At 34.9% G+C, this 27413-nt stretch overlaps 1 protein-coding gene across 2 annotated transcripts in view; it reads right to left on the bottom strand.

The window, feature by feature from the left end:
* The window catches only part of CDK14 (cyclin dependent kinase 14), a 601018-nt gene that overhangs the window by 300539 nt on the left and 273066 nt on the right, over positions 1 to 27413 (bottom strand). For both annotated transcript variants that reach the window (XM_024132226.3, XM_055084972.1), the window contains one exon: positions 8489 to 8551. In XM_024132226.3, the coding sequence (XP_023987994.1) occupies positions 8489 to 8551 (63 nt within the window). The remainder of the gene's footprint in view (positions 1 to 8488; positions 8552 to 27413) is intronic.

Genomic DNA, 27413 nt, shown 5'->3' with positions numbered 1-27413 from the left:
ACTGATAGGCACTTTTTGGAACCAAAAAGAAATAGCATGAAATACAAATTTTTGCTCAACTTCATTTGTGAATGTATGCAACACTCCCCCAACTACAGGCCATTCTTTTTACACACAATGAAAAGGAATAAATAGAATTTAAAATGGTTTTACTGCCTAAAGTAACACCTTAAACACTATCAACATGAACTGTTTTAATATCAGTTGATAAGGCCAATGCAACTTTTTTAAAAATTGAGACAGATGCAGACTGAAAAACTGACAAAGGTGATGAATCTTGAGTGTAAGAATCTTAGAGAAAGATCACTTCTGCAAGCTATACAATAGAGAAAAATATGTTTCAAATGGAATGCAGTAAAGACTCTGAGTTTGATAGGTATGATCAATAAACCTCTCTCTCTCTGCATCTTCTTAGAGAGGTCTCAAGTAACAGGGATTTATATATTAATGAGAAAATATGTATGAAATATACTGGCTACTCACATGAAGGCTGAACTTGTCTAGGACTTTCAGAAAAATCCCTGGAAGTGTGTACATACTCTGTTACTCAGCTAATTTCCCCTCTGGGTCCTCATGTTTGTCTTGGAAAACATGCAAACAAAGGGGTCGAGTGCAAGATCCACCTTAAACGGGAGAGAGGCAAGGTGAATGGTTTGAAGCTTGAAACCCAGGAGGGTATCTGTCCTATTTCCACTGGATACCACCGCCCCTGCCCCACCAAGTTGGGTAATTCCATCTAACAAATAAAATATCACAGGGCATACTTCTAACGACTATCTGTATTTCATCAATCTTTGGGGTGATTTCTCTTCAATCTGGGTTTTAAAGCACCTCTAGGAAAGAGTGGGCTGTTCAGTTAGCTGCCTTGATTCCTTTGTCTGATTCAAATCATTAACAAGCGCATCAGATGATGCCAAGCATACAAAAGACATGTTCTAAACAACGGAACACACGCCCCACATCTTAACCAGAAATTCACTACTCAGACGCCCTCTGAACATCCAACACAATATGAATTGCCACATGAATTTCACTTTCTTTTATTGTTAATCCTTCACTGTCTAGATATGGAAAATCATTTTGTTATAACAAAAATAGGATGAAAAGGCTCAAAAGAAAACTAGACAGGTGCCGAGACTAGGTGTCAAATTTTTAAAACACTCTTGAATGGCTCCATGAAATAACCGTATTTCCCAAAATACAGAATAACGAAAGGCTCTATAATATTCACTGTAATGCATAGTAGGAAATCATTACCAGCTAAATGAGAGTTCTAACGCAAAATACGGAGAAAATCAGGTGTTATCTGATTTTCTATCTCAACATTAGAAAGTCTCATTCAGGAATCAATTCTCAGTGCCATCTGTATGAGACAGTCTTAATTTGGCATAACATTATTCTGACTGTTATACACCTGCTTTTTGTTGGAAAAATAGCAATTTTTCAACCATAATAATCCTCATATCTTTTTAATTAATATAGATATTGAGATAAAAAATAAAACTCAGCTTTATGTCCAAAGAATTTCAGATACTTCAGAGAACAAGGCAGATAATTCAGAATTACTTTGGTTATTTTGGATTACAGTTCTTTAAAAAAAAAAGGCAAATGTTTTTACAAAAAAATCTTCTAGAAAAGTCATTAAGATGACATGGCAATGAAGGTAATTACATAAAAACACAGGAAGACCCAATGTAATCATGGTAATAAGATTCAAGCACCTATATTTCTGGATATGATCTGGAGACAGCATCAATTAATCTTTCTTTTCTTTAATGAACCTTAATTTTCAGTCTCTCATGCTTATCACTTTTTAACACATGAAAATCTGAATGAAAGAGGGAATTTAGACTGCTATGGTCATTTTTTAAAAAACTGATCAATCTGTAAGTCACTGAGAATTATAAAATGAAGAACTTCACTACAAGTCTGCCTTCAACTCAGCTATGACAGTCAAAACCCAATAAAATTCATAGTGAATGGTTTGTAAAGGGGGGAAAAATGAACTACCTTCCGCCCAAAATTCTAACCAGTTTCCTACATACCAATTATAATGTTCTAGCAATTGGTTGTTATACCTTTAATCATCATAAATATTTACAGCAAAGCCAATGTCCTCAGGCTTTTGATTCAGGTTTTAAATTGTCCTCTAAGTAATTAACTGCTAAAATTACCCATTTGTCTAAAATTGATATAATACAGACCATTAGTTAATAGTGAATATTTATTTCAGAGGGCCATACTGAGAACAGACACACTTTGTAGGCAATTAAAGTAGCAAAGTAATTATAGCAATTTAGTTAACATTGACAATTTTTCTTATGAGTTTATTCCAGTGTTTACAAGGAATATACAGCACGAAAGATAAAACTTTAACAGATGTTTTGCTGGGATTTAATACAAAATTACCATAGACTAGCCTATGCTTTACTATGAAATCATGAGTTATGTACTCTTTCAATTGTTCTTTTCTTCCCCCTCATTCTTCAGTGATACATCACCTTTGTAACACTTGCAAGTCTACCTGATTCACAGTAAAGAACAATCGCCTCAATTCTCAGATGCGTGGCATCCCACCTTTTCACAATAAACAAGTATATATGAAATCTTAACAAAGATATGTACATTTTTATAATTCAAGATAAATGTTTAAAATATTTCCATATACTGTCATGCTGCATAGTGATGAAACCAAAAGTCAAAACTGTCAAATTTAGAAGCAAAAGGACTTGATCACTGTTTTCCTTCTGTTCACCATAATAAATATTCAGTATTTATTACATTCCTATCCTTTAATGATCTATGAACTATTTAACCAAATGCAGCGCTTCAGAGTTATTACAAGAACATGCTCTTTTAAAGATAATTGCTTATCTCACCTGGTTTTCACACCTTACATTTATAGAGAACCATTACAAGGTCTTATTTTAGCTCAACTTGTTTTTTTTTAAATCAGCATCTAGCACAGCATTATGAACAGTTGTTAACTTAGTAAATATTATTCTTATGTTCTTCATTTTGCATTCATCGATTTAAGTGACAATAAATATCACCACAAGAAAAAAATATGTTAATCCATCACATAGAAATACCCATGACACCCATAGTGACATCTGTCACTATGTCATAGTCAGACATCTTTGAGAATAATTTCACCTGCAGTGCAGATCCTAAATATAACCCTGGAGGAGTGCACTGTCTCTAAGCAGACAAAAATGTGAAGAAAAGCCAGTGCATGATTAGCTGAGTGGCCTCCCATGGAAACCAACATGGTAATGAGGGCTGTTTGCTTTCATGCACTACAATTCAGATGCCAAAACACAGGCATTAACAAGATGCATTCTATTTTTTAACTTCCCATACCCTCAGAGAAGGTATAACTATTATCTTCAACATGAAAATGATGAAAAACCTATGTGAATGAGTACATATAAAGTCAGATAAACAAGCTAATTACTGTAATTTAATATATGAATCATGCAAGGTAAGGAAAAGAACATTGGACAAAGAATCAAAATGCTCTTTGACAAGTTCTTAATGTGGCAGCTGAAATGGATGACTGCTTTAGGATGCTAATCCTGGAATGAGCCTGGCTATAGCAGAATCACTTAAAGAAGTGTTTTTCTAACTACATCAACATGTAATATTGATTACATTTTATAATATTACATATTGATCGTAATACTGTATTGTATTATAATCATGTAAATGTTATTTACAGCTGAGCCATTGAGTTTTATATGACTACTTTCTTCCCCTGCACAATAATTGTTTTTCCTGGTGTTAGTAACTATCTAGTTCTTTTGTTGGTTGGTTTGCTTGCCTTTGTTGCATTTTCTTTGTGGTTATCACTAATTCAACACCAAATTCTTCTTCCATCTTGTAAATCTGCTCAAACACATTTGGTATTCTATCTAACCCTTTCATCTTCTTAGAAATCTCTCCTGGAGACTTCTGACCTGCGCCAATCAGACTGATTGGATACCCTTTCAGCTCGATGCACAGTTGTTATCCTGGGATTCTTTTCATCATTGTCTTGAGGATATTCATCTCTCTTTTGTGGTAGCCTCTACTACCTGGTTTCCTTTTCTTTTCTGCTTTGGTTTATTCCCTGAGTTATAGTGCAGTATATCTTCAAGTAGCTTCCTGAAAAAGGATGCAAGGTATGCAAACTTTTCGACTCCTTGAACACCTGAAAATAATTTTCCTACTCTCACACTTCATTGATAGTTTCTATACAATTGTAGATTGGAAACAATTTTACATTGGAATTTTCAAGTTGTTGTCCCACTTCCATCTCCATTCCAGTGCTTCTGCTGAAGTTTAACACCACTGTAATTCTTGATCTTTAGTAGTAAACCTGTTTCCTTTCGGTAGGATCTTTCTTTGAAATCAGTGTTCTGAAATTTTGCAATAGTAAATGTTATCGTTCATCTATTTTCATTAAATGTTCTGGGCATTTAATGGACCCTCTTAATCTTGAAGTTCACATCCTTCACATCTGGAAAAAGTATAGTTTAATGTTTATTGCTTTAATGACTCCCTCCTCTCTATTTTCTCCAGTCATTCAGATGGTTGATCTCCTGGACTGGACTCCAAATTTTATGATACCTTTTTTCTCATGTTTCAGATTTGTATTTTATGCTTTATTTTCTGGCAAACTTCTCCAACTTTTTCTTCCATCCATTTTTACTGTTGTTTTTAATTTCTGTCATCATATTTTGAAATTCCAAAGCTACTTCATGTCCACTAATTTCTCCTTTTTAAAAATAACATAGCAGGGCTTCCCTGGTGGCGCAGTGGTTGAGAATCCGCCTGCCGATGCAGGGGACACGGGTTCGTGCCCCGGTCCGGGAAGATCCCATATGCCGCGGAGCGGCTAGGCCCGTGAGCCTGCGCGTCCGGAGCCTGCGCTCCACAACGGGAGAGGCCACAGCAGTGAGAGGCCCGCATACCGAAAAATTAAAAAAAAAAACAACAACAACAACAACAAAATAACATAGCATTGTGTTTTATAGATGTACTATTTTCTTTTACCTCTTGGAGAATATTATTGATAATTTTTTTGAAGTTTTCTTTCTTTCTTTTTCTGTCTAATCAATGCAAGCAACTTTGCTTCCTCTGAGTTACTTATTTGTCAATTGGGGTCTTCATTGTAGAATCACCTAGATTCTTTAGGTCTGTTCTCTTGGACTGATCAGATTCCCCACAAAGATGCTTACAACTTTCTACCTTGAGGCGTGGGTCTGATACCTGTTTTCTAAAGCACCACAGTCCAGGCCCTGTCTTTCATATATATATATATATATATATATATATATATATATATATATAAAAGTTTCACAGATGACTCTGCTGTGGAACCTAGTTTGAAGGCCTCTTTGATGATGATCAAAGTTTCTTGCACCCTTAAATATTCCAAACACTGAGACAATCCAGTACATTTTGGCAAAACCTCAAAAAGCCAAGATGTCAATAGCTATGGGGAAATGGAAACTTATATACCAACACCTATCGCTGCCTTTCAGTTATTCAGAAAGGTATAAAAAGAGGTAAATCACATCATGCACTTTTGGAGGCAAAAATGTAGTAGAGTATCAATCTGTAACCATGTTAAACAATTTCTGAGTGAGAGTAGTTCCTGCTCCATGTGACTAATATCTAGACTCAGTGTTGGCATCATATCTAATTTCTGTGACATTATTTATGCTAACTGCACATCTCATTCACCAGTAAGTTTCCACCACACCTTAGGAGGTACAAGCTCTTGCAGTAATAAACCTTTTTTAATGCCCCAGTACAACCTGAACTTGAAATAGGTAGCAAACACTAAGTATTTTAAGTATGAGAAATGATCATAGGGTGAAAGAAAAGCTTGCAAAACTTGGGTAACAGCTGTTGAAACACAATTTCAAGGAGTGCAGCCTAGTAACTGGAAAACAGTAACCTAGAAGCTCAATCTTTCCATGACCATTAAGAGATTAAGGAAAAATAAAATGTAATGGATGAAGCAGAATTTACAAAGGCTACAAAAATCACCAGTGATACTGGCAATGCTTTGTGGAATGAGCTCTCTTTCTTTATTTCACCAACAAACTTGCCCATAACTAATGACACACAGTGTTGGTGAAAAGACCAAACAAGGATAATGGAAATCCAGTGATGTCATGGTTCTTTGAAAAGGCTCAGGCCAGCTCTTTAATCTTAATCCTGTCACTGAATTTGAAGTCTGGAAATCAAAGTTAGCTCAGAGTAGCCTCTGATTTCCATGGAGGCTGGTAGGCCCTGGGCTTCCACTAGCTGGACTCTCTACAGATTCCCCAGGCTAAAGTGGAAAAAGGGGGCGGGGAGGGGGTAAGGAATTCGGAGGTTGGGGTTGACACATATACACTATTGATACTATGTATAAAATGGACAACTAATGAGAACATACTGTATAGCACAGGGAACTCTACTTAATGCACTGTGGTGACCTAAATGGGAAGGAAATCCAAAAAAAAGGGTATATATATATATACATGTATAGCTGATTTATTTTGCTGTACAGTAGAAACTAACACAACATTGTAAAGCAACTATACTCCAATAAAAATTAATTTAAAAAATAGATAAATAAATAAAAATAAAGTGAGAAACAGGAGTAAGGATGTACTGTACTGTTGACTGTGAACACAATCAACCCTAAGAAGAGAACATTAAATGTATAAATGAGACAATTTGAGATGTTTTAATGTTAAAAAAAGAATTATGTATTAATTATAATCCTAATGTTTAAAGTTAAATTTGAACATGAACAAGATTAATAAACAAAACTCTTCATCTGTTAAAATTTCTTGCCCAATCAAACCACTAAAAAACTACCTATGTCAATGCATACAGATTTTTAAGAAAAATGAATAGTCAAACAATTTAAAAGAAATCTAAACGAAACAAAAAATCACAACAACAAAAAAGGAGATTTATGAAAAAAATCAATAAATACTGTAAGTACCATATTGACTCTATTACTTATTTTAAAAACAATGTTTTGTCAGATTTCCTACAAGGTCCTACATTTTAAAATTGTACAACATAGATGACCACCATAAAAACCCTCATTATTAATTTCATATTAAAAAGCACCTATAATTCATTAAGGAGAAAACCAACCCAATAGAAAAATGAACAATATATAAAAACAGGTAACTTGTAATAGCAGAATTACAAATGGTCAAGAGACATGAAAAGATGCTCAATGTCACTAGCAGTCAAGAAAATGCCAATATAAAAAATATTTCATTTTTACTCATCAGAATGGCAAAAATCTAAATGACTGGTTAGTCAATCCTCGGGAGTGTAGAGAAAAACAGTCCTTCTGTAATTTACAACCTTGTGGGCAAAGGTTCCAGTTAAATTCATTAAAACTGACATCATGTCTCTAATTAATAAAGAAAACCCATTAACTAGATATTCAAAAGAAATGAGTATAAAGGTTTTATACTAATATCTACTCTAAAATCATTTTTAATAGGAACATTTTGGAAACAACCTCAAGATCCATGAATAAAGAACAGTTGCAAATTACGGTTTATTCATACTATGGAATAATAAGCAGTTATTAGAAAGACTGAACTACATAGTCATGTATTGATTTTAAAGGATATCTATGACATATTCTAAGAGGAAAAAAAACTTATACAAAATATATATATTATTTTTATAAGCAAAAAGAAATAAACACATGTAACACCATACGTGCAAATATATCTCTCCTAGTAAAGGGAAAAGTACAGAAGAAAAAATATGCCACATTGCAAGAAAGGTGCAGATAATGAATGGGATGAAATGGAGACAAATAATTTTACTTCAAATACATTTATAAGTTTAGCCTTCAGATAAACTTTGGTATCTTCTAACTCCCTAACATATGCCAAGAAAGAATATCCTGTTTTAAGCTTGAAATTTTTGGACAATTTCCCAAGATGGTTGCTAGGTCAAATCTTAGAAAAACTTAGTTCTTTTTATACACAGTAATCCAATTTATGGTAAAAGAAATGAAAAAAAGCACTAGGAAAAACCATTTTTATCTGTTTGTAAAAACAAGTGAAAAATATGCATCATGAACTCACCCTAACACTGTTTTGGATCATAATAATACTTTATCTTGAAACCAATTGGTACTGCATTATGGAGCTCCAAGCTAGAGCTACTGGAGATTCCCCTCTACTGAAAACAGTGTTATGACAGGATTCCAGTGGATTTTACTCATTACTGGCAAATGTTTCCCCATGAAGAAAAAACAGGATAAGGTCTAAATAATAATACCCCAGTGAAAATATTTAATGTCAAAGCATGGCTTCCAATGTCAAAGCACAGCAATGACTATGGTTCACTTCAATATTACTTCTCTTTACACAATTTTTTTAAGTTATAGTAGAGAGATTAGATTTTTGCTCAAAACATGCACATGAAGAATGCTAACCCTTGACTTAAAAAGATCTTTTCCTACCTTCACATTATCTGGATGCAGTCCCCCAGGGTGCTTGTCCATGTACTGACATAAATCAGTATGCTAGAAGAAAAAGGGGAAAATGTATTAACATCCCTCTGGCCATAACACAGTGAATCAATATTTTTTTACTTCAAAGTCATCATTACTTTCTGAACAAAGCAAATATACGACAAATGGGTGGATTCTTTAGTGTATGCAGTTGCATGCTCCTCCACCCCCTGTTTTAACCACAATCGAATCATTATCTTTACCTCTAGGCTCTGTCTTACATTAAACATATCTGTGTATTAGAAGGAATTCATATCCACAATTTTTTACTTTGTTAAATGCCTAATTTTATTCTCATTGAACATACATCTCTTAACTGAAAAAAAAAAAAAAAACCCTACCTAAAAATATATGCCTTAACTTAAAAAAACTAAAGCACATACACACAGACAATTAACCAATCCAATTACAATTTCAATTATCTTGTATTTTCCAAGTGGAAATGCAGGTTATGATTATTTATGTTATATGAGATGAAAATACTACAAACAGATCATTCCAGTAAAATTAATCATTGGATTTATTTGAGTTTTTCATAACTATATTCATTAAAAAATAATTTTCAGATTCTCAGAACTCTTGAATATATTTGAGAAAATATTTACTTTATAAAACTTTATAAAGATTTACTTTATAAATCAATACAAATACTTTCAAAATTATAAATTAAGACAAATACATCCAGATATAACTTAAAAGGAATATCCCTAGATAGCAACTTATGCTGTTATTCCTTCAAATATCCCAAGCTCAATTTGCACACAATTATATATTTTCTTTTTAATGCTTTTTCTGTTTATATTATGAGTTACATAAAACTTGGAAAAAAACATGCAGAGTTGCCATATAAATTTTTCTAATCTCATTGGAGGATACTGTAAGATTTGTGACATTGAAACATTTAATCATTCTGTAAGACCCAGTGATCATGATTATTCGTGCCCCATTATCAAGCTTCAATTATTCAGGAATCATAAGTTTTTGATACCTTCAAGAACCTGTACCATGGCTATAGCCATGATGACAACAGTTCAGATTCCTTTACTGAGTTTTTATTGCATGCCAGGTGGTAACTCCCAAGGGTACAGAGCAGAATTTAGCATTCATTCATTATTCATCATGTATTTCTTGAGCACTTATTATCTTCCAGGCACTACACTAATCACTAAGGGCATAGAATTCAATGAAATAGATGCTGGTGGAAAAAACCAGGCATGTCAGTAATTACAGTAGAGTATGTTGTATATTAAGAACAGTACTGGGTAATGTTTGAGGACATAGCAGGGGGGAACTTATTGTGGTCTAAACATTTCAGAAAGGCCTCCGGAAAGCATTACTTCTAAGTAAGACCTGAATAGAGAATGAAAAAGGTCAGCCAATGGAAGAACAAAGGGAAAGAAGATGGGACAGAAGAAATGCTCTTAGATATATTTTGAGACAATATTGCCTTTATCTTGCACCACACCCAAGGTGTTTAGCTTCCAAATGAAAGTCAAGTTCCATGAGGACAGAAACTATATTTGATTTGGAAATTATTGTCTCTCTGGTCCAGGCAATGACAGAGAAGAAGAACTAAATAAATACAGGTGGAAACAGTTTTACATATAGTATAGCTCATTAAAAATGAGCCTAAAATATAATTATAATGGGTTCCATGGAGTTTTTCCTGACTATATAAAAGTTTTATTTCATGCATTTAATTAATTGAGGAGTGATTTCTGGATCCCAAACTGCCACTTTGTAACTCCATACAATTAACCTCTCTGTCCTTTCAACTAAGGCCAACACCTTCCCTAGAGATTTCTGAAGAACATATAAAATAGTACATGAAGCACTGACATATATACACTACCAAATATAAAATGGATGGCTAGCGGGAAGCTCCTGCATAGCACAGGGAGATCAGATCGATGCTTTGTGATTACCTAGAGGGGTGGGATAGGGAGGGTGGGAGGGAGGGGATATGGGGATATATGTATACATACAGCTGATTCACTTTGTTTGTTGTACAGCAGAAACTAACACAACATTGTAAAGCAATTATACTCCATAGATATTAAATAAATAAATAAAAATAAATAAAACAGTACATGAGAAAGCAGTTTTTAATCTATAGCATGATACACAAAAATAAGGTAGTATTTAAGATACTGCCCATTATACAATAAGACCCATGAGGGGAAGAACTATAATTTGCTCATTGCTTCACACACAACAAATAAAGTGGTAAATAGAAAGTACACCCAATCATAACAATAATCATATAGCCACATGTTAAAATTCCTATTAAAAATATAAATTTTCAGTTTACAAAACAAAATCAAACTCACACAAGCTAAATATATATAACAAAAAATAACAGAAAACCTGAAAATAAAGAAATAATACATCATATTATATATTACACATTTACGTTATTTATGTTTTAGGATATTTATACTGGTAAATATCAATAAAAAAGCAAAAAATCAGCATATCAATATAAATATTAGACATATTAGAATTCAAGGAAAAAGTACTAAACATTTATGCACCTAGCAACATGGCATATTACTATAAAGCAAATACTGATCAAAATAAAAGAAGAAACTGAAAATTTCACAAAATCTTGAAGGGTTTAGCTTACCTCTTTCAAAAACCAACAAATGGAATTGACAAAAAAATAAGAATTCTATAAAGGATATGAGTAACACAGTTAAAAAGCATGTTTAATTTTGTGCCCAATAAACCTACGCTACACATGCTTAAAGAAGTGGAATGGTGTTGGGGACAAAACTTTCACTGTATTTTATACTTGACATATACGTATTAAATGCCGATTGTGCATAAATAAATAAGAAAAGTCTCTGCTCGCATAGAGCTTACATTCTGTGGATTTTTACATACTTGTGCATTATTGTAATTTTTTTCCCAGATTAAAGTATTCAAGCTTTTTGTTTAAAAGTAAACAAACAAACAAATAAAAAACCCCACTAAACTATGAGGAAGGAAACATATCAGTAATGGGGAAAAAAGCTCCTGATCCTCATGGTACACGTTACATCCTTCCGTGTATATATGCATGCCCAATGACAGTGTAACATGAATTAAAGGAAGGAGTCCTCTCCAGAAATGAGATCTCGAGAAATTTAATAAAGATTTTTCCAAACCTTTTAAATTTTAAGATTCATATTTCCTTAGCTGTATAGCATGAAAATGTGTATATGCATACACGCATGGCTATCACTAGCTGTGTAGCCTTAGACAGGTTACATAACCTCTGTGTATCAGTATCTTCATCTATGTAATGAAGATAATCCTAGTATACCTACCTCATATGGATATTGTGAAAATTAATAAGTAAATATCCATTACGGTTTTACTACACTGCCCAGCACGTGGTAGATGTTACAGGTGATGATGATGATGATGATGACGATGATTTTCTGTAGTGTGTTTAGAGTAGGAAGGGATATTTGGGAGGACTGCAATTAAAAATGGAATGATAAATACCATCAGAAAACTGGAACTCTTAGAAGTAACATTTCATCCTTATATATGTGTTCTTCCTGTCTACATGCCCAGACATTCTCATTCAAACTCCACAGCTCTCTGTATACAACCTCTGAGACTACTTCTAGCAAATACACCATTAACCTCAGTTGCTCTGGGTGATTAGGGGCAAGAATCTGGAGAATCTCAAATGGAGGAAGAGACAAGAGGTAGTACAAGGTCTTATTTTTATACGCTAGCAAACTTCTGTTCTACCTGCATTAAAATCTGTTTCTTTTCCCTCTCTTTTAATACACAGTACTATGCCTGGAACTGCATTAGATGTGCCTAAATTACAAATTTCATCACATCTCTTCTTTCTTTTTAACTTCTCTCCTTAGTTCAACTCATTGGCTTATGTGACCCTTATGATTTGCACTGGTCCCGAAATACAGAACTAAACTTAACAATAATGCTGGGAGGTACTTCTCTGTCATTCTATTTTTTAAAGTCATCCTACACATAAAAGTTCTGAACAGAAGGCCCCTATGGCACATGACCAACAGATCACTATCCACTGATGAGACACAGATAATCTCAGGTCCGTCTGGCTTGATCTCTGACTATTTCTTGTTCTAACACTAAAAGGAGTATCTTTAGACTAGGTGCCTGGTGACTATAGATCAAACCCAGTAACTCTTCCCCCTCCAATCTCTATCTTGGCTCTTGGCTAACATCGCTTCTTGCCCTCACTACATTATGCCTCACTTCATCTTCCTACACCTCCCTCTTATTCACTCTATCACTGCTGCTGTTCTTCAGGGGAAGGCCTTCAGAAGCACTTGTGTCTGACAGGTTTATACCTGAATCCCTAAGAATACTTCATCAGTCTTCCGTGGAGTGTGTGGTTTTAAGCGAAGCTATCAAGTGTGGCTAGATTTGCAGACCAAGAAGAGGAGTGACAGTAAAAAGGAGCTGTTAAGGTTCAGTCCCCACACTTGCATACATTTCTTTCAAAATCAAGTTCCTCCTTCCTCACTGTTGATTACCCATCAAGTAGCATTTATTTGAGAATTTACATAGGTGCAGGAGTGTTTCAAGGGGAAGGAATCTGAAGAACGTATCTGAAACCATAACACCCTAAACTTAAACATTCTCTGTAAAGGAGCCACATTTACAGTTTAGGTTTCTCCATGTTGATTTCATTACTCTGTGGCTGGATCAATTTAGAAGGCAGGAGAGAGATCTCTCTTTGTAAAAAGGCAGGATACAGAGAGACCATAAAATATCAGAAAGACTTTACTCATAAGCACTTTCACACAGTAGAATCTCAGTTAATTTCAATCATATGTAGACCTGAGAACTGCATGACTAACAGTACACAGCCATGAGTCTTAAAGAGAAAGACATAAAAGGAAATTACAAAGATAAATTATAGATATGATGACAATTTCAAAACAGGCCTGAGTGGAGAACAGCCCTTCAAAAGAGTACCAGGAAACAAAGTCCAGCCAAAGAAAAAGATGAGAAACTAGCTGGACCATGACATTCACCTTTTCATATTTTCCACTCTCCATTCCTTACTCTTTTTGAAAATGACTTTGGGTGAGGGAAAAGAAGCAATATACTGCCACTGAAAGCCACTGGTAAAAAGGCTCTCTGAAGACCACAGAGTCAGAAAAGCTCTTGGACATGAAAGTTTACCCAAATTCCAGGGCAGAAACAAGTATAAGTCAATTATTAAGTAGGCTTCATCATTTAGTATGTGCTTATGTTTCTTTTTAATCAATATATTATCCATGAAGTGAGGTTTTCCAATTTTTGGCCCTTCAAATGATCAGACCTCTTACTCAAGAGATATCAAGTTCCTCAGAGAAATTATGCTTTTGTATTAGCACTGGTCTTCAGACTGGACTTTACTCATTAAGCAGGAATCTAAATAAGAGCCCCTTCCCTAAAACATGCATTTTTTCCACTCTCTTATGTTAAGCATGGTGTCTACAATATTTGTCAGCTAATTTTGATGTTTTTCAGAAGCACTGACAAAATATGACATTGAAAATAGCACAGCCCTATTTTCCAGCATCAAGGCTAAAAATAAGGATGTCTTTCCGTGGGGATAACCAACAGAAATCCTCATTTTGAAGTTATGTTACACACAGCCTCCACATTCTTTACTTCTTTTCATTTAGTTTTCCATTTTGACAGTGAGAGAAGAGTCAGTATATTCAGGCTTAGTGTAATTTTTAAAACATTAAAAACAAAAATGCTTCGCAAGAATAAGAATATGGAAAGATTCCAGAAGATAATAAAACTAATTCTGAATTTCTTTCTTCTTAAGGAATAGGCTTATTTTATGTTTAAATACCAAGGCTCAGCTATATTTTTATTTGAAATTAATGAAAACTTATAAAAACAAAAAACATTAAGTGAAAACACGTGATTTTAAAAAAAAAGATGGGATATGTTAAGAACTAGTTGATAACATGTACAACTTGAAAGCATAAAAATATAGAGCCCTCCTTTTCCAGACTGATTTTGATTGTTTAAGGAGCTCCCTGGTCCTCATCTCAGTTTGATTACACTCCAATCTCTTCCTTACAATGAGTAAGTGACCCATTATAAAAAACCTTTAAATAGTACTCTGACTGGTAAGAGAGCAAATCAAGAAATCTGCAAATATCTAAAGGACAAGAGCAATTATTTCCACTCTTCAGTGGTACCACACGGGGTCCCAAAATTAATGGCAACGATGGTAATTTTCGTGTCTCCAAGGCAGCAAGTGTGGCAGATGCTTACTTGTGATGCTTAATCTACTACTGGCTAATGTCACCTTTATTACCATTGTCCCATGTCTGGGACACACCACATGCACTCTAACTAAAACCACACTTTAAGAATAGTTGCATATTTTGGTAGAACTCACTATCGTTTAAGTTTTTAATCTGTTTCATCTGTAGCTCATTAAAGTTGTGTGATTCACTGGGGAAGAGCTGCTGCTAGAGGCCACTGAAGAAAACTTATAGAAGTTGAGCCCTCCTTTCTTCTACAGCAGTCAATGCCATTTCCTCTGGCTATAATCTCTGTTTTAATCAGCCTGCATTGCTGTAAGAATTAATACATCAAATTACTGAGCAGTTAGTTTCAAACTGCTCTTATACGAAGTCCACAGGCTTAAACCGACTTTGCATTTTTTTCTGTTAAGCTTTATAGTACTCATTTATTTATTCCAAAATCATAATTAATAAAATTTTAATGTTGTGAGTTCCAATACATAAGCACTGTTCATTAGTGAGAAAAAATGAAAAGAAACATTAATCAACTTCCCCTTTAAAACAAAATCATAGCCGTTCAAGATGCTTTAGAGAAGGTTTGTACCCGCTATATACCACAGGGACCCACTTTTAAAACAGTGGTCAAAAAATAATTTATTTTAAAGTTTGTAAGTATTCTATTAAATGTTATTGAGGCTTTTTGCAAATGCATTGAAATTCCTTATCTTTAATGACAAAAACAAGACATTCATGAACAAGTACAAAAGTACTATCTCTTCCCTCAGAAGTAAAAATTCTAATTACGATTACTGTGCCTTAAGTTGCATCACAGGACATGGTATGACAATAGAGAAAATATGGTCTTCCAATCTGTTCCATATACCCAAAACTGTGTTCTTAAATGGAATATTCTCAAATATTCCACTGTTCTTATAAAGACTTATTTTACATATTCCAAAGCCTGTTTCTAGGTTATTTTATTTTCACCTGTTTTTATGCCACTTAGGAAATGTTTGAAATTCTGCCAGTAAACCACACACGTATTTCCTGGGGAGGGCAAGGGTAGTTAACATACACAATAGTTAATACTATATAAAAATCCTCGGGCTTCCCTGGTGGCGCAGCGGTTGCGCGTCCGCCTGCCGATGTAGGGGAGCCGGGTTCGCGCCCCGGTTTGGGAGGATCCCACGTGCCGCGGAGCGGCTGGGCCCGTGAGCCATGGCCGCTGAGCCTGCGCGTCCGGAGCCTGTCCTCCGCAACGGGAGAGGCCGCAGCAGAGGGAGGCCCGCATACCACAAAAAAAAAAAAAAAAAAAAAAAAAAAAATATTCTCTCATAGTAATCACACTGCCTTGGCTTATTCCTAATTAAATTAGTCATTTCTTTTTTATCATATAACGTATTTTTCTCCTTTTGGGACATAACAAACCTAAATGTGACTTAGTGATCCCATAATTCTGCCTAATTGGTTTCAGCTGTGATTTCTGAATCCAAAATGCATGGGCAGCCTGGGGCTGGTGACTGGAACAGGAAGCATTTCCAACCACATTCCCATTGTGTAAAACCAGCAACCTGAAAGATCTTTTCCATTAAAACAAAAAACTTACTATTTGGCTTCTGGCAATGACACTATGGGTAAAGAGACTGTATAGGTCTACCCAGGCAGTAAGACTGTCATGAGTCATTTTTCTCAGATAAAGAGAATGCAAACATTTATTTTCCAGTAGTTCAAGTGTCTGAAGTAGTTTCAATATTGTAGGGGCTAATTCATAAACCAAACACATATCTATATCCACATATCTATCTATGTCCATATCACTTCATAACACTTATAGGTGGGTATAAATGATAGTCCTTTTTTAAATTAAATAAATTCAAAGTATAGATTTGGGAAGTTTCAAAAATGGTCGAAATCTTCTAGAAGAAGAACACTGTGGTTCTACAGAACCAAATGCTATTACTGCATTAGAAGACTGTATAAACATGCTCTCTTGAAACAGTGAAGGAAAGACTACTCAGCATGGTTTATGTGCCCTCTGGCACACCATTCACAAGCCTAAAACATATAATAAATTTTAACAGAGTCAAACAGACACTTTAAAAAGATTTTCATGCTATTCTGAAGCCACGTTTAAAAGGAAAAATAAAAGGCCAATGGGTATAAAGAATGGAAAGCTCTGATCATCCAACATCCTCAAGAATCTGAAAAAAAAAATGGTTAACAATGTGGGCCACAAAAAATTTTTTGGAGTCAAAGTATGAGATGGGAAAAAAAAAAAAGGAACTGGAATAGTTCTCAGGAATATATTAACTCTGAAAACACCTTCTGGAGCTGCCCTGCTGGAAATATGAGAGATCCTGAAATTATAAGGTAAAAGTAACATGAGTGAAAAGATAGAAACAGAGAATTAAAGTGGAAAAGAGGAGAGAGGGAGGAGAAAGAGAGGGAGAGAAGACAGAGGAATCAAAGGTGGCTATCCTGGAATAACTTTTTCTGGCTACAAAGTAGAAAAGAGGAGCCTTTTTTATAATCTGGGTTCTAAAGGGTAAGAGTAACACCCACATACCGACTGATCATATCAGATGTGTGTTTCAGAAAACTCTATGAAATATACTGTATAATGAGCTTTAGGTACATGGTTTTTTTTTAATTTTTATTGCAGTATAGTTGATTTACAATGTTACATGTTATTCTTTTTTTTTAATTTTTTTTGCAGTATAGTTGATTTACAATGTTACATGTTATTCTTCATTTTAAAAATAGTAATTCTGGAACACATAATTACAAGGAAAACATTAAACAATTATAACTTGTTAACGTTTTCATCCTGTCTTTTTTTTTGGCATACCAACTGATATTCAAAATATATTTTCAAACTCATAATGGGTAAAGTATTGCAAATGGATAAAGATGGATAAACAGTATTCACTCTTCAAGAGCTTACTGATGACCATGGGGGAAATAAGAATGATAACTCAATAACAATCTCTCTCTTACCTTAAATGAAACATTTATAGCTTCGTTCATATCATTTGACCAAGTAGTGACAACTTTAGGTGTTTTTTTCCCCCAAGGAAATACAGAGGGATGTATTAGAAGGAACGTTATTAAGATTTTACAATGCAAAATACCTTAGAGTTATTAAACATGGTTATGAATATCTGATTATTTATGGAGCAAGAGCTGTGTGCTACAGACTCCAAAATGGGACAAATCAAAATCTCTTGAGCGGGCGAAATAGTTTGAAAGATAAATTTATACTACAAATGTAAAGCTCATTTATAGCTTCAATTAAATCCCTGCTGCTGGGAATACAAATAATTTAGAATGATAAAGCTTTCGGGGAAAGTCCTGACAAACAGTGAAGTATACAAAATGTATGTTTGTTATATATGATGAAAGAGACAACTTATATTGCTATTCCTGTGGGACACAGGAAGCATAAGTACATTAAGTACATAAGTACATTATAAGGTAATGTACTTACATTTAGGTAAGATCTATTTTTTCATTAAGTTAAATTATTTCAATATAGTACATAAAGGGGTAAAGGTAGTTTAGGTTTCCTCAAACTCTGTAAGTAAAAGGATCACACCAACATTATTTTTTTTTAATGCAAGTTTTTACCTTCAGGGTCTAATGCTCTGAAGCATGAGAAATTGAAGAGTAGTGAAACATATTGTTAAGGATCCACAAAAAACTGTAAAAGTTTTGTTTGAAGTAGCTCTTTTAATAGCAAAGAATAAAAAGACCTCAGATCACAGAGGGGGTTAAAAAAAAAAACCCATGAATTCTTGTATTCTGAGTATCACCAAAAGTTAAAATGAAGTAGAAATTCCAAATTATCTTTTTTTTTTAGGATCTACAGTCAAAAGTCAAATTGCTGAGCGTCCCTGGTGGCGCAGTGGTTGGGAGTCCGCCTGCCGGTGCGGGGGACGCGGGTTCGTGCCCCGGTCCGGGAGGATCCCACGTGCCGCGGAGCGGCTGGGCACAGTCAAAAGTCAAATTGCTGAGCGTCCCTGGTGGCGCAGTGGTTGGGAGTCCGCCTGCCGGTGCGGGGGACGCGGGTTCGTGCCCCGGTCCGGGAGGATCCCACGTGCCGCGGAGCGGCTGGGCGCGTGAGCCATGCCCACTGAGCCTGCGCGTCCGGAGCCTGTGCTCCGCAGCGGGAGGGGCCACAACAGTGAGAGGCCCGCATACCACAAAAAAAAAAAAAGTCAAATTGCTGACTTACCTGACCTAAAAAAAATTTACCAAAGAGTAAATCATCACTCTTTTTCTTTTCTTTCACTACTTGCTTTTGCTCAATCCATGTACAAAGGAAATGTGCTTAATTCCTTGCCATGCATGAGTATGAAATTAAAGATACCCTGGAAAAAGAACTGCTTTATTTTTCTTTCTCCATCATTAGACAGTTGCAAACTTGCCAAGATAATAACTTTCCCAGGAGCTTGAAATATTTGTCAGATATAGTTGATACTTTGAATATGAATTCTGAAAGAAGTGAAGACCAACATTATTCCTCCTCATGATATGTTTTAAACTTTTATACCAAAATCTAGTTATATATTCAGTGAATCAGAGCTAAAAATATCTTTTCATTTTCTTGACTTAGTACAATTTGCCATAAAAAGGTTACTGAAAAATATTTCAAGAGAAAGAATAAAGTCTCACCGAGTTTGTCTGGGATGAATTCAGGAAGTGCTTTCCTGATGCTGTGGTTGAAAATACCATTTGAAAGTCAGTCTTAGCAAAATTTAATAGAAGTTATTGGAGCTTAAATTTTAAATCAATCACCAAAAAATTGTTAGGAAATCATAGTGGAGAATTTTGGGCAAAACATTTCAATATTTACTTCAAAATAAATTAGTAGGCCTAGCACGTAATTATTATAATCAACATATAAAGTTGGTTGTAATAATTTGTATCAAGAAAAACATAGCAAACACCATTCTTGACATAGAAGGTGACCACATTTGTACTTGACCCTTGATGCTATGTATGATACAAAAGCTTGTCGTAAGCAAGCTGATTTAGTGCCCTTATTGATAAAACATGTAGTTTTTAAGTGTTAAAAAACCAGAATCAAGTGTTTAATAAAATATTTTAAAATAATCATTATTTAAAGTTGTTTTATTAAGAATTTTAAATTTATCCAAAATTTTAAAAGATATCAAAGAAAAGCACAGGATTTTTATACTAATGCAAAGGGTGCATGAATTTTAAAATGTGGATAAACTTTGGTACATAACTACATTTATTGATTTGGAACAATGGTAGCATTAACTTCTGTAAGTTTTTAAAAAGGTTAAAAAACAGCATATGTACTACATAAGTATAGTGTACACATAAACATACATATATACATGCATACAACATGCATGTGAGTATGAATCATAAAAGGAGTCTTCAAAAGAAAAACACATGGTAGCATTGGCTTTCTCTAGAGTAGTTGGATACTAAGTAATCTGGGATATGTCCGTCAAGACAAGCCAAGTTATGCTGCTGTGATAACAAATAACTCTTGTTCACAGTTTACTGGCCAAAGCAATCCACAAGGCCATGCCCTAGTTTAATAGGGAAGGGAGGTATAATTTTCCTGCAGGGGTTGGGATCCAAATACCAGAAAACAGTAATATAGTCATCTACATTAAGCAAATTATACTCAATTTTTTTTATACTCTACTATAGTAAGAATAAATACATATACATATATATTTGCATTGAATTTTATTTTTAAGACTTTTTTTTGATGTGGACCATTTTTTAAGTCGTCATTGAATTTGTTACAATACTGCTTCTGTTTCATGTTTTTCTTTTCTGTTTTTTTGGCCCTGAGGCATGTGGGATCTTAGCTCCCTAACCAGGGATCAAACCCGCACCCCTTTATACCAAAATCTAGTTATATATTCAGTGAATCAGAGCTAAAAATATCTTTTCATTTTCTTGACTTAGTACAATTTGCCATAAAAAGGTTACTGAAAAATATTTCAAGAGAAAGAATAAAGTCTCACCGAGTTTGTCTGGGATGAATTCAGGAAGTGCTTTCCTGATGCTGTGGTTGAAAATACCATTTGAAAGTCAGTCTTAGCAAAATTTAATAGAAGTTATTGGAGCTTAAATTTTAAATCAATCACCAAAAAATTGTTAGGAAATCATAGTGGAGAATTTTGGGCAAAACATTTCAATATTTACTTCAAAATAAATTAGTAGGCCTAGCACGTAATTATTATAATCAACATATAAAGTTGGTTGTAATAATTTGTATCAAGAAAAACATAGCAAACACCATTCTTGACATAGAAGGTGACCACATTTGTACTTGACCCTTGATGCTATGTATGATACAAAAGCTTGTCGTAAGCAAGCTGATTTAGTGCCCTTATTGATAAAACATGTAGTTTTTAAGTGTTAAAAAACCAGAATCAAGTGTTTAATAAAATATTTTAAAATAATCATTATTTAAAGTTGTTTTATTAAGAATTTTAAATTTATCCAAAATTTTAAAAGATATCAAAGAAAAGCACAGGATTTTTATACTAATGCAAAGGGTGCATGAATTTTAAAATGTGGATAAACTTTGGTACATAACTACATTTATTGATTTGGAACAATGGTAGCATTAACTTCTGTAAGTTTTTAAAAAGGTTAAAAAACAGCATATGTACTACATAAGTATAGTGTACACATAAACATACATATATACATGCATACAACATGCATGTGAGTATGAATCATAAAAGGAGTCTTCAAAAGAAAAACACATGGTAGCATTGGCTTTCTCTAGAGTAGTTGGATACTAAGTAATCTGGGATATGTCCGTCAAGACAAGCCAAGTTATGCTGCTGTGATAACAAATAACTCTTGTTCACAGTTTACTGGCCAAAGCAATCCACAAGGCCATGCCCTAGTTTAATAGGGAAGGGAGGTATAATTTTCCTGCAGGGGTTGGGATCCAAATACCAGAAAACAGTAATATAGTCATCTACATTAAGCAAATTATACTCAATTTTTTTATACTCTACTATAGTAAGAATAAATACATATACATATATATTTGCATTGAATTTTATTTTTAAGACTTTTTTTTGATGTGGACCATTTTTTAAGTCGTCATTGAATTTGTTACAATACTGCTTCTGTTTCATGTTTTTCTTTTCTGTTTTTTTGGCCCTGAGGCATGTGGGATCTTAGCTCCCTAACCAGGGATCAAACCCGCACCCCCTGCATTGGAAGGTGAAGTCTTAACCACTGGACTGCCAGGGAAGTCCCTTGCATTGAACTTTAAAAGAAACTTTTGTCAAGGATTTAATAACTTCAAAAGGATGCTACAATTTTATGAACTCCATTATTTCTCATCCAAAGTTAACTTTTCTAGAAATTCTTGCTATACCACGTTATCTTTTTCCCTGCTGAACTCTGAAAATCTTTTGATCTTCTGGTATACGTCTGATATATTTGGATATGTAAATCAGAACCCCACATTTTAACAGTAACTTCCCTAAAAGATAACAAATCCTTATTAAAGGGTTAAATTGCATTTTAAAATTAATCTTGGGTTTCCCTGGTGGCTCAGTGGTTAAGAATCCACCTGCCAATGCAGGGCACACAGGTTCGGTCCCTGGTCCTGGAAGATCCCACATGCCTCAGAGCAACTAAGCCCGTGTGCCACAGCTACCGAGCCTGCGCTCTAGAGCCCGCGAGCCACAACTGCTGAATCAAGTGTTTAATAAAATATTTTAAAATAATCATTATTTAAAGTTGTTTTATTAAGAATTTTAAATTTATCCAAAATTTTAAAAGATATCAAAGAAAAGCACAGGATTTTTATACTAATGCAAAGGGTGCATGAATTTTAAAATGTGGATAAACTTTGGTACATAACTACATTTATTGATTTGGAACAATGGTAGCATTAACTTCTGTAAGTTTTTAAAAAGGTTAAAAAACAGCATATGTACTACATAAGTATAGTGTACACATAAACATACATATATACATGCATACAACATGCATGTGAGTATGAATCATAAAAGGAGTCTTCAAAAGAAAAACACATGGTAGCATTGGCTTTCTCTAGAGTAGTTGGATACTAAGTAATCTGGGATATGTCCGTCAAGACAAGCCAAGTTATGCTGCTGTGATAACAAATAACTCTTGTTCACAGTTTACTGGCCAAAGCAATCCACAAGGCCATGCCCTAGTTTAATAGGGAAGGGAGGTATAATTTTCCTGCAGGGGTTGGGATCCAAATACCAGAAAACAGTAATATAGTCATCTACATTAAGCAAATTATACTCAATTTTTTTATACTCTACTATAGTAAGAATAAATACATATACATATATATTTGCATTGAATTTTATTTTTAAGACTTTTTTTTGATGTGGACCATTTTTTAAGTCGTCATTGAATTTGTTACAATACTGCTTCTGTTTCATGTTTTTCTTTTCTGTTTTTTTGGCCCTGAGGCATGTGGGATCTTAGCTCCCTAACCAGGGATCAAACCCGCACCCCCTGCATTGGAAGGTGAAGTCTTAACCACTGGACTGCCAGGGAAGTCCCTTGCATTGAACTTTAAAAGAAACTTTTGTCAAGGATTTAATAACTTCAAAAGGATGCTACAATTTTATGAACTCCATTATTTCTCATCCAAAGTTAACTTTTCTAGAAATTCTTGCTATACCACGTTATCTTTTTCCCTGCTGAACTCTGAAAATCTTTTGATCTTCTGGTATACGTCTGATATATTTGGATATGTAAATCAGAACCCCACATTTTAACAGTAACTTCCCTAAAAGATAACAAATCCTTATTAAAGGGTTAAATTGCATTTTAAAATTAATCTTGGGTTTCCCTGGTGGCTCAGTGGTTAAGAATCCACCTGCCAATGCAGGGCACACAGGTTCGGTCCCTGGTCCTGGAAGATCCCACATGCCTCAGAGCAACTAAGCCCGTGTGCCACAGCTACCGAGCCTGCGCTCTAGAGCCCGCGAGCCACAACTGCTGAAGCCCGCACGCCTAGCCTGTGCTCCACAACAAGAGAAGCCACCGCAATGAGAGGCCCACGCACTGCAACGAAGAGTAGGCCCAACTCACCGCAACTAGAGAAAGCCTGTGCACAGCAACGAAGACCCAATGCAGCCAAAAATTAATTAATTAACTTAAAAAAAATAAAATTAAATTAATCTTTATGACACTATGCCATAGGTTGGGTTCTCCAGGTGGAGTTTGGGGCTACAGTATGCTTATTATGTAAAAGGAATGAAATATGTTTATTAGGTGAAAGGAATGAAAAGAAAGCAGGATTGGACAAAGGACATGAAAATGTGATGCAGGCCAATAAAGCCTCGGCCAACCTAGCACCAGATTTGCCCTGCATTGGGCAGAAATGGCCAGGCCTTTATACCTCCACCTCACATAGTCACCAGATACAGGATGCCTGTGGAAAGTCATGACCTCATCCAAGATGGGTGCCTGCAGCTGAGCCAGATCCCTATTTGCTGACGGAGATGCATTCTGGTGACCATATAGCTATGCTTGCTGTAGCTAGGCAGCAAGTTCTCCTTTAAAGAGGATATGAACCCCATATCTTTGTGTCTGTTACGCTCTCTAAGGGTGTTTCAATGAAAACCTTGAAAAATGACTCTACATTTATAGTACACACACACACACAATCATACCTGGTGCACCCACTTTATGCAAAAAAATACCAATTTGGCAGAGATTTATAGAGTTCTTACTGTAATTGTACTAAAAGACATACCAAATGAGAAATCAGCCCCTGCCCTCAGGAAACTAGCTGCCCATGCATCTTACACAGATGTCACAATGACAGAAAAATAATCAAGTTGCCCTGCTCACCCTTTGCAAGATACCACTCAGCTCACTGCATTTTTACTCAGGAAAAATCTGATTAAAAAAAAGAAAAACTTTAATCCTTTCTTTTCTTCTTTTCTTCTAATAAATATTCCGTTACTAATCATCCCTTCCCATACCTTTTCTCCCCAGCATTGCTGACTTTCTGTCTTGTTGTTAGAATTAGATACTGTTCCTCAATACATATCCTAAAATCCTAGCTAAAATACTCAACATTTCGGCTTTCCCTGCTGCTTCTAACTTCCCTATCCAAGCAGAAAGGGCAGAGAAATAGAAAGAGGAGAAAAGGGAACCAATTCAATCTTCCAAATATCCCTGATGATGGCTGAAATGAGATTTAAAGCTTTAAAACAAAGATCACATATTCAAGAAAAAAGGAAAAACCCCGAAGAAGGAAAATTCTTACTTAGCAAATAGCTGCCATGACAAATTAGTTTTTCAGCTTCTCAGTTATGAAATAAAAATGAGGCATGAGCATCTGTTGGGGATTTATAACTGGACTCATATCTGCCAGGGAAAAAGGAGTAAATTACTCGCTTGAAATTGGAGGTTAACATAGAACTATAAAGTTCATATTTTCAAAAGGAAGTTTCTAATCACACACAGCAATCAAAAGCCTAATGAACCTGCAAAATAAGCAACCTATACATTCTTAATAATTATGTTTTAAAATCAGAATGCTTCACCATTTTTTATTCCGTATACATACACTTGCATTGTAAAAAGCTTCTTATTGGCTTTAAAATACATTTGAGAAAATGTATTAGTGTGTGTTTATACAGCCTATCAACATCCCACAGTCATCATAACAAACTATAAGAAAAAACAAACAAAATGACTAACCGACCAATTAACAATCATAAATATTTTCCATCAAGACAGGACATCCTAATAAAGGCATGCTCACACTTTAGACACTGCTTGTGTGCCTAAAATTTTACTGATGGGATGATAATCTAGTAACAGTTCATTCAAATGTCTTCACTCCCACTAGCCTTGTCACATCTGATAAACTCTGATCATTGATAAATAGCAAAGATTTATATACTTCACAACCATTAAAGTGAAAAAATTATCTAGTTACACAGTGGTTTACACAATGACAAGCTCAAGCATTTGTTCATGTTTAAACTTATTAAGAATGGATGCAATTCCAAGGTAAAGATGGCAAACTGGACATATGTACCCATCCTGTACTCTCTTGAATCCCCACTCACCAAAATTTTAGAAGCTCCAAAACAGATGGTAGCAAGTTTAGCATACAAAATGCAAACAAACAACAAATGATTATTAAACTGGCAGCAGGGAAAGCCTAGAAGCAGCCTTATTTATATGACAGAACCACCAAAAGGCTCAGGGCTGACACCAGGAAGTGGGAATGAACAGAAGGTCTACATATAGAGGTCTAAAATATGAAAGAGTGGTTGGAAGTATTTTCAGTAGATATTTAATCCTTATATCCCTTATCCCCCTCTGCTTACATAGGTAACTGCCTCTACCAAACCCAGAGAGGGTAAAACAGAGAACTGGGAAAGCCAACCAGTTAGGAACAGGGATACCGTCCTGAAACAGGAGGATTAAGTGGATTTCTATCTCCCACTCTGCTTCCAGAAGATTGTCAACTAGGACTCTATCTTCTAGGCAGCAGTTTAGGAGAATTTTTACCAGGAATCTTACAGCACTGCAGGATGGATAGTGATATCAAGGGTTTCTCAACAAAATGGCTTAGTCAGTTCCTACAGTGAAATTCAAGGTGAACCAGCTACCCAGCACACTTGGAGCACCCAATCAGGTTGTTACTGCACCACTTTTAAGTTATGGCCAGACAACTAAGAATCACCAGTTATCACTCCACAGTCTCTAATATTAAAGACAGAGACCAAAACAAACTAGAAGAAAAAAAACTCAGTAGAAACAGAGAAAATACTATTAAAAAAGCTTCAAAAAAATCATTAATATTTTCAGTGAGTTAAGAAAAGGTATTGCAATCTTGAAACAAGAAAAGGATATTATAAAATGGAATATTCTGGGAACAAAAAGGTCTCTTAGAAATTAATAATATTAAAAATTTTAAATTTCAATAGAATAGGTGAAACACAAAGTTGAGAAAATGTCCCTTAACGATGAGCTAAAGGAAAAAATAATTAGAATATAAGAGAGAAAAGATAAGAAAATTATAAGAGCAATCCAGGAGGTCCAACATTTACATAATAAAAGATCCAAAAAGAAAGGAAAAAGTGAAGGGAGGAACTCATAACAAAATAATTTAAGATACTTTCCTGGAACAGAAGGACATATGCACATTAAAAGAGCTTGACCTCATTAGTCACCAGTCACGAGGGAAATACAAAACAAAATGACAAGGAGAAACTATTATACACTCCCTATAACCAAAAAGGCATACAATAACAATGTTTGGAGAGGGTGTGGAGAAATTGGAAACCCCACACACTGCTGGCTAGATTGTAAAACGGTGCATGCAATTTGGAACATAGTTTAAGACAATCCCTCAAAAATTTAAAGATAGTTATCAGATGACTCAGCACTCCCATTCCTACGTATATACTCAAAAGAACTGAAAACAGGGACTCAAAACAAATGACTATACACAAATGTTCACAGCAGCACTATTCACAGGAGCCAAAAGGTGAAAACAACTCAAATGTACATCAGCTGATGAATGGATAAACAAATGTGATATTATCTTGTTAACCAAGATTTCAGAAATCGAAATTTAACTGAAATAGAGA

The sequence above is a fragment of the Physeter macrocephalus genome, chromosome 5, assembly GCF_002837175.3.
Source record: "Physeter macrocephalus isolate SW-GA chromosome 5, ASM283717v5, whole genome shotgun sequence".
NCBI classification, from domain to species: domain Eukaryota; kingdom Metazoa; phylum Chordata; class Mammalia; order Artiodactyla; family Physeteridae; genus Physeter; species Physeter macrocephalus.
The sequence above is the reverse complement of the archived record's forward strand: the minus strand, read 5'-3'. Positions and strand labels throughout refer to the sequence as shown.